The sequence below is a fragment of the Myotis brandtii genome, unplaced genomic scaffold, assembly GCF_000412655.1.
Source record: "Myotis brandtii unplaced genomic scaffold, ASM41265v1 scaffold915, whole genome shotgun sequence".
NCBI classification, from domain to species: domain Eukaryota; kingdom Metazoa; phylum Chordata; class Mammalia; order Chiroptera; family Vespertilionidae; genus Myotis; species Myotis brandtii.
This window is the reverse complement of record NW_005371769.1, coordinates 2,860,730-2,869,085: the sequence shown is the minus strand read 5'-3', so window position 1 is coordinate 2,869,085 and position 8,356 is coordinate 2,860,730. Positions and strand designations below refer to the sequence as shown.

General features: G+C 38.9%; 1 protein-coding gene across 1 annotated transcript in view; it reads right to left on the bottom strand.

The window, feature by feature from the left end:
• LOC106724644 (synaptonemal complex protein 2-like) overlaps nt 1-8,356 on the bottom strand; it is a gene marked incomplete at its 3' end in the record, with an annotated part of 37,964 nt that overhangs the window by 10,527 nt on the left and 19,081 nt on the right. The window contains exon 14 of the mRNA XM_014532778.1: nt 5,534-5,594. Within this exon, the coding sequence (XP_014388264.1) occupies nt 5,534-5,594 (61 nt within the window). The remainder of the gene's footprint in view (nt 1-5,533; nt 5,595-8,356) is intronic.

The window sequence follows — 8,356 nt, the reverse complement described above, 5'->3', positions numbered from 1 at the left end:
TCATCAATCTTGTTTATCCTTTCAAAGAACCAACTCTTGGTTTCATTGATATTTTGTATTGTTTTTTTGGTCTCTTCATCATTTATTTCTGCTAAGATCTTTATTATTTCCTTCCTTCTGCTCACACTGGGCTTTTCTTGTTTCTCTCTTTCTAATTCTAATTGCATAGTAGTTAAATGGTTTATTACTATTTTTTCTTGTGTTTTTTTTTGTTTGTTTGTTTTTTTGTTTTGTTTTGTTTTTTAGGTAGGCCTGTAATGCTATGAACTTCCCTCTCAGGATTGCTTTCACTGTGTCCCAAAGATTTTGGATTGTTATGTTTTCATTGTTGTTTATTTCCAGGATGTTTTTTTACTTCTTCTTTGATCTGTTTGGTAACCCATTCATTGTTTAATAGTATGCTATTCAGCCTCCAAGCGTTTGAATTTTTGTGATTGTTTTTATTGTAGTTGACTTCTAATTTTATGCTATTGTGATCTGAGAAGATGCTTGACATGATTTCAATCCTCTTGAATTTGGATAGACTCTGCCTGTGTCCCAATATGTGGTCTACCTTTAAAAATGTCCCATGTGTGCTTGAGAAAAATGTATATCTGTAGTTTTAGGGTGGAATGTTCTAAAGATGTCAATTAAGTCCATCTGATCTAGTGAGTTGTTTAGGATTGATGTTTCTTTGCTAACTTTTTTGTCTAGAGGATTTATCCAGTGATGTTAATGGGGTAATAAAGTCTCCTACTATGATTGCATTGCTGTCAATCTTTCCCCTGATATCTTCCAGAAGTTTTTTTATTTATTTGGGAGCTCCTGCATTGGGTGCATAAATGTTTACCAGAGTATATCCTCTTGGTGTATTGATCCCTGAAAATTATGAACTGGCCTTTCTTGTGTCTTATTATGGTCTTCACTTTGAGGTCTATTTTGTCAGATATAAGTATTGCTACCTCAGTTTTTTTTTTTTTTCATTTCCATTTGTCTGATAGATATTTTTCATCCCTTCACTTTCAGTCTGTGTGAGTCCCTTGTTCTGAGGTGATCTCCTGTAGACAGCATATATATGAGTCATGTTTTCTTTCCATTCAGTCACCTGATGTCTTTTGATTGGGGCATTTAATCCATTTACGTTTAATGTTATTATTGATAGGTACTTGTTTGTAGCCATTTCTGTACTTTATGTCTGTGTTACTTCCTCCCTTTCTATTTCTTCTTTTTACAAAATTCCCTTTAGCATTTCTTGCATTGCTGGCTTGGTAGTGATAAACTCCCTTAGCCTTTTTTTGGTCTGTGAAGCTCCTGATTTCCCCCTCAATTTTGATTGATAGTCTTGCTGGATAGAGTATTCTTGGATTCAGTCCTTTGCTTTGCATCACTTTGTATACTTCATTCCATTCCCTTCTAGCTTGAAATGTTTCTGTTGAGAAATCATTTGATAATCTGATGGGGGATCCTTTGTACGTAACTCTTTGTCTCTCTCTTGCAGCCTTTAAGATTCTCTCTTTGTCATTAACATTTGCCATTGTAATTATGACGTGTCTTGGTGTGGGTCTTTTGGGATTCATCTGGCTTGAGACTCTCTGTACTTATGTAACTTTTTTTCTTCCCCATATCAGGGAAGTTTTCTGTCATTATTTTTTCAAATAGATTTTCTAATACTTGCTGTTCTTCTTGTCCTTCTGGTAGCCCTATTATACGTATGTTTCTTCATTTCGAGTTGTCCCAAATCTCCCATAGGCTCTCTTCCTGCTTTCTAATTTTTTTCTCCAGTTGCTGTTCAGCTTGGGCTTGTTTCTCTACCTTATCTTCTAACACACTAATTCGGTCCTCTGCTTCTTCTAGTGTACTGTTGAAACCTTACATAGCGTTTTTGATTGTAGCTATATCACTTTTGATTTCTTCCTGAGTTTTGCATAGGTTATTGATTTTCTCATCCATCAGGTTTATGAACTGTATGACCATTACTCGGGATTCTTTTTCTGTCATGTTGCATGCCTCTGTTTCACTTATTTCCTTCCTTGGTGATTCCTCTTTTTCTTTCCTCTGGGGATTGTTTCATTGTCTCCCCATTCTAGCTATCACCAGAAGGTTCAAATGACTAGTTGTGGGGGTCTGGGCCATGTGAAGTGGGAGTTCCGTGCCACACAAGTGTCACTGAAGAACTCCAACACCAAGACATGTGGCTACAATAGGTTGGTGGGAGCCATGCTCACCCAGGATCAGAGTCACCAGCGCTCAGTGCAGCTTTGTGCACACACCTAGAATCAGGAACTCCACTGGTGTGTGCCAAAAATCAGAGTCCCCTAGCACATGCCAGGAGTCAGAGTCCCCCTGTGCCCGCACCAAGAATTGAATATCAGAGTCTCTGTTGCTTGGTGGGGCCTTGTGCCAAGAATCAGGGTCCCTGTGTGTGCATGCGCTGAGAACTGGAGTAACTGGCTCTTCATGTGCATGCACTGGGAATCAGGGATCCCATGTGTGTATGATGAGAAACAGAGTCAAGTCACTGGTGCTCAGTGCTGCCTCTCACGTGGAGAATCAAGGTCCCCGGTCTGCTTGCGGGACTGGGTAGCACACCCACCCTGTGTCGGCGGGAGGTCCACTCCTGTGCTGTGGGAAACAGACTTCCATGTGCGCTTGCCCAGAATCAAAGTCAGGTGGCACAGCTGCCCTGTGTGGGTGTGGGGTCTGGTCACGCGAGTGCACACTGTGGTAAACAGCCTCCCTATGTCTGTGCACCCAGGCTCAAATTCAGGTAGCGCAGCCTCCCTGTGTTGTGTGGGGTCTGGTCGCGCAAGTGCGCGCTGCTGGAAACAGCCTCCCAGTGTCTGCGCGCCCAGGCTCAAATTCAGGTAGCGCAGCCACCTTGTGTGGGCATGGGGTCTGGTCACGTGAGTGCGCACTTTGTGAAACAGCCTCCCAGTGTCTGAGCACCCAGGCTCAAATTCAGGTAGTACAGCTGCCCTGTGTGGGCAGGAGGCCTCCTTGCGCAGAGTGAGTCTAGCAGTTCCTATGCTGCTGCAGTGGGCCTGTGGGGAGGGGGTTGGGCTCTGTGACTCACAGAAATCTGGGGCCAGAATGTCTGGATTCTTGGTGTCTGTGGGTCTGCAGCTGTGGTTGCATGTCTTTGTCCCTAGCGGCTGTAGGGTCCTGGTTTGCGTCTGAGACCAGATTGGGTGGTGGTGAGGCTAGGATACTAGTCTCAAGCAATTCTGTTTTTCAAGATGGCGTGGTCTCTGTGCCCGTGCTGGCTGCCCCTGGAATGTCTGTGGTGGCAGCAGGGTTTCGCTGTCTAAGACTGCCCGGTTTGGCAGTCCCCTGGAAGACCTGCAGGATCTAACTGTCCCTAGCTCACACACATACAAACACCACACACGTCCACACACTCCTCTATCACTCCCTCACTCTCTCACACACTCTCCCTCCCTACCTTCTTGCCAGTCACTATCTTGCAATCTAGAACATTCTGATTCTTATGAGGCTACCCAGCTGAAAATGTCTTACTTGCTTTTGCAACTATACAGTCATGAAACTTCCACAGTAATGTCCTTTGATAGAAGTAAGAATTATTAATTGTTTGAAATAGTTGCAACATTTTCTAACTCAAACAGTGCCAGTGGTTGTTTTTTGTGTTTTTTGTTTTTTTTGTGGGGGGGTGGGGGTTACTAGGGGGAGTCATGAGTTTCAACATTAAGTTTTCAGGTTTTAGAGATGAAGATTAATTAATTACACTTAAAAGTCAAATTCATACAAATAAAACATGGAACGGTGGTTATCACCAGCTAGGTGAAGGGGTGAAAAGTGGAGTTGTTTAAAGGATACAGACTTTCAATTTTGCAAGATGACAAAAGTTCTGGAGATCTATTTCACAACAATGTAAATATACTTAATATTCTGAACTATACACTTAAAAATGGCCAAGATGGTCAATTTTATATTATACTTTTTTTTTTATTATTGCAAAAAAAAAAAAACAAAAGAGAAATTGAGTGAGCAAACATTCTATGCTATTTTGGAAGTATATTGTGTTACAAGGTTCTTATACTCTACATAAAGGGGTATAATATTACTTGAACATACACACTATTAGGTTAAAGATGTATCAAATAAACCCTAAATCAACCACTAAGAAAAGAAGTATAAAGCCAATAAAAGAGATACAATAAAAGCATGTAAAATTAATTAACACAAAGGAAGAAAAAGAGAGAAAAATAGAAACATGGCAGGTAGAATGGCAAGATTTTATAAGAGCTAGATGGTAAATTTAAAGTATATCAATAATTACATTTAAAAATTATAAATTACATTTAAAAAACAAGAGCCAATATATGACGCCTACAAGAAATCTATTATATATACGTATAGAAAGCATGTAAAATTAATTAACACAAAGGAAGAAAAAGAGAGAAAAATAGAAACATGGCAGGTAGAATGGCAAGATTTTATAAGAGCTAGATGGTAAATTTAAAGTATATCAATAATTACATTTAAAAATTACAAATTACATTTAAAAAACAAGAGCCAATATATGACGCCTACAAGAAATCCATTATATATACATATAGATGATCCTTAAACACACACACACACACACAAATGAATAAGTTAAAAATAAAAGAAAATATATGCCTTGCTATAACTAACCAATGAAAAGCTAGAAGGGTATATTAATGTTACATAAAGTAGATTACAGAGCAAATAATATTACCATAGGCAAAATAGGGCCATTTCATAATGACCATTAAGAAAATAAATAAGTAAGAGATAGACTGGGAGAAAAATACTCATGGAACATACATCTGTCAAAGAATTGGTATCTAGTATATGTAAGAACTCAAAAATGTAGTAAAAGAAGGCAGTCCAGTAAAAAAATGGACAAAATATTTAAATATTTAAATAAATACTTCACAAAGGAAGACACATGAATGGCCACTAAGCAGATGAGAAAGTGCTCAATACCACTGGTCATTAGGAAAATACAAATAAGAACTGTCATGATGTTTTACCCCAGTGGTCGCCAACCTTTCGGACCTCATGGACCACCAGTTGGCGACCGCTGCTCCAAAGGTTTCCTTAAACCAGCAGTTGCCAACATTTCGGACCTTATGGACCACCAGTGGTCTGAAGACCATCGGATGGCGACTGCTGCTCTACCCCATGCCAACTGCAATGACTAACAGGTCTTGATATCTGAACCTGCAGTGGTGCCAGTCTGCCAAACTGTCTGCTTTTGTCCACCAGGGTTATGCAGTTGGAGTTGTTTGGATCTAATTGAACAAATAGTATGGAAGGGCAAGACCCCTGAACATATTAACAAGAAAGTGACTGTTCATGGACTGTAGACTAGACAGAGAAGGAAATAAGTACAGGAGGGAGCTGGGAGATTGTGGGAGGGGGGAAAGTAACCATCAAATTTATGAAGGTGAACATAATGAAAAGGTTGACTTTGCTTTCATTAGCCTATTTAGTTTTCCCAGACAGCATCCAACTTGTACTCCATACGATAAGAGTCAAGAAGAGAATCAGAAAATAAGATTAATACCTTTAATGTAGTATATTTGTACTTCTTCCTCAGGCACAGTGACTGCTTCCCACTGATGATCCTTAAAATTTAAAAACAGGTTTTAACTATAAACAAATAATTTATTCCTGCTTTAAAGCTTCTATAATCACAATTTTTCAGTTATACAATCAATAATGGTTATTTATTACTAAGTAATGATATAACATGTTTCTTGCTCCATCTATTGACTGCATAATACATTATACATGTCACATTTATTTGTTTCACTCTTAAAAGGAAATTAATGGTATTAATTTTATGGTTTCTGACTCTTAACCTAAAAAAGTGACTGTACATTATTTACTTGAAGATACCTTTTAAAAAATTACCAAATCCTGCCCTGGCTGGTGTGGTTCAGAGTTTACAGTGTCAGCCCATGCACCAAAGGGTCTCAGGTTCCATTTCTGATCAAGGGCATGTACCTGGGTTTCAGGTTTGCTCCATGTCCTGGTCGGGCCATGGGCAAGAGGCAACCAGTTGATGTGTCTCTCTCACTACCAGATCTCTCTCTCTCTCCTTCCCCCTCCTTCCCTCCGTTCCACTGTCTCTGAAAAACCAACAGAAAAAATATCCTCAGGTGAGGATTAACAACAACAACAAAAATGTTATCAAAACCTGTCATTTCTTCCTTGGAAGTGTTTTGTGAAGTACACATTCCTCAATTTTCACTTATTGACTGTCCTTAGATTCAAACATTGAATGCACAGTAATAACCTAAAATAATTTTTCCTTCAAGTACTTTCATTGAAAATGTGTATAGCCCTAGCTGGTTTGGCTCAGTGGATAGAGCATCGGGCGGTGGACTGAAGGGTCCCAGGTTTGATTTCAGTTAAGGGCAGATGCCTGGATTGCTGGCTCGATCCCCAGTAGGAGGCAGCCAATCAATGATTCTCTCTCATCATTGATGTTGCTATCTCTCTTTCTCTCTCCCTTCCTCTCTGAAATCAATAAAAATAGATTTAAAAAAGAAAATGTGTATAACTGAATAAAATACTGAATTAACAAAAAAGTCAGTGAACATTGGATGCCATTCCTAAGAGATGGAATCCTAAAACCTTCTAGTAATCTGTGAGAAAAATAGATGCAGTTTTGTAGTTAACTTAAGGACCACTCTCATTCTATAGAAATTCTCCCTAATTGAAACCAGTCTATAATGGCAACACTACCATTATAACCCTCTTCAGTTAAGGTGCTAATTCTCCCAAAGCTCAAAAGCTCCGGGTCAGGAGGAAAGTGTTGGAATCATCTCTGCCCAGTGCTCTGAGCAGCTTTCTGTTTCTCTATGTGTAAAACACAGATGCTACCTTCCAGGCCCATGCCAAGTGACATACTCTGTGCCAGAACCTACTGGTTATCATCTACTAACTTCAAAATGACTCTTCCTTGTATATGGAGGCACAAGGTTCACTGCCTTCCTTTACATTTTTTTTATATTATGGAAAATTTTAAGCAGCTTTTTAAAAAGTAGAAATTATTATATAACTAATGCAAAATATGTGCTTACCTAGTTTCAACAGTTACCAATACATTGTGTCCATCTTATTTCATCTTCACCCCCTACTCTCCCTCCATTACACTCTCTTCCTCTTGGCATTAACTTTTTATTTAACCTGCCATCCCAGTCATCAACTTTAAAAAGTTCTTATCCTTAAAAGAAAGTACCTAACAAAAATACCTCCCTTGAATCCACATCACACTTGAGCTATTATTGTGCTCTTTTCCTTAGCTTGATATCTTATTTCCTCTATATTTCAGCTTTCCAAGAATGTCTAAATCCTTGTCTCTTAAGTGAAACTGCTTTCATTGATAACATTTTTGACAGTGTGGATCATTTCCTCATGAAAACACCAATCCCTTGCCTTCCATAACATACCTTTTAACTGTGTTCTCTTTTGACTAATTCTTCAAGTATCCTCCAGGCTAAAGTCTCTTCTACCTACTTTGTATAAATTTGTGTTTTTCACAGTTCTGTTATCTAGGCATTCATTAAATCCATGATTTTATTTATCATCTATATATAGATAGCTTCTAAATCTCTACTAAGGCTCAGTTCCCTTACCTGAATGTCAGACCAGTATATCCAACTGCCCACCAGATATCCCCAGCTAAAATCCCACAAGTATGTCCAAATGAAATGTTCAAAGCTGAACTCATCATCTTTTCTCTACAAAACATCCTCCTGTGACAGCATCCCCAACCATCCAGTTAACCCGTTTTATTAATCCTTTCTCTTTTTACCACAAACAAATCACCAGGTCTTCTCAATTCTATCTATTCTCAAGTTTTTCTGGAATCTATCTGTTTCCATTCATCACCACTATAACTTTCTAAAACCATGCCACCATGATTTCTCACCTGGATTATTGCAAATTTCCTACCTGCTTCTGGTCTTGTCCCTTTTTAATCCATTGTCCCCAGTAGGAGAATCTTTTATATGAATGTGGTCCTCAGCACCTAGCACATATCTGGCACATAGTTCCTAATGTTCATTAAATGTATGTTACCTCCTACTTTTATTTTTTATCTTCTTTTTTCTTTTTTTTAAAATTAAATCTTTATTGTTCAGATTATTACAGTTGTTCCTCTTTTTCCCCCCATAGCTCCCCTCCACCCTGTTCCCATCCCACCCCAGGCCTTCGCCACCCCATTGTCTGTGTCCATAAGTAATGCATACATGCATATAAGATCTTTGTCTAATCTCCTCCTGCACCCCGCCACACCTCCTTCCCTCTGAGAATTGTCTGTCTGTCCTATTTCTATGCCCCTGATTCTATTCCATTCACCAGTTTATTCTGTTCATCA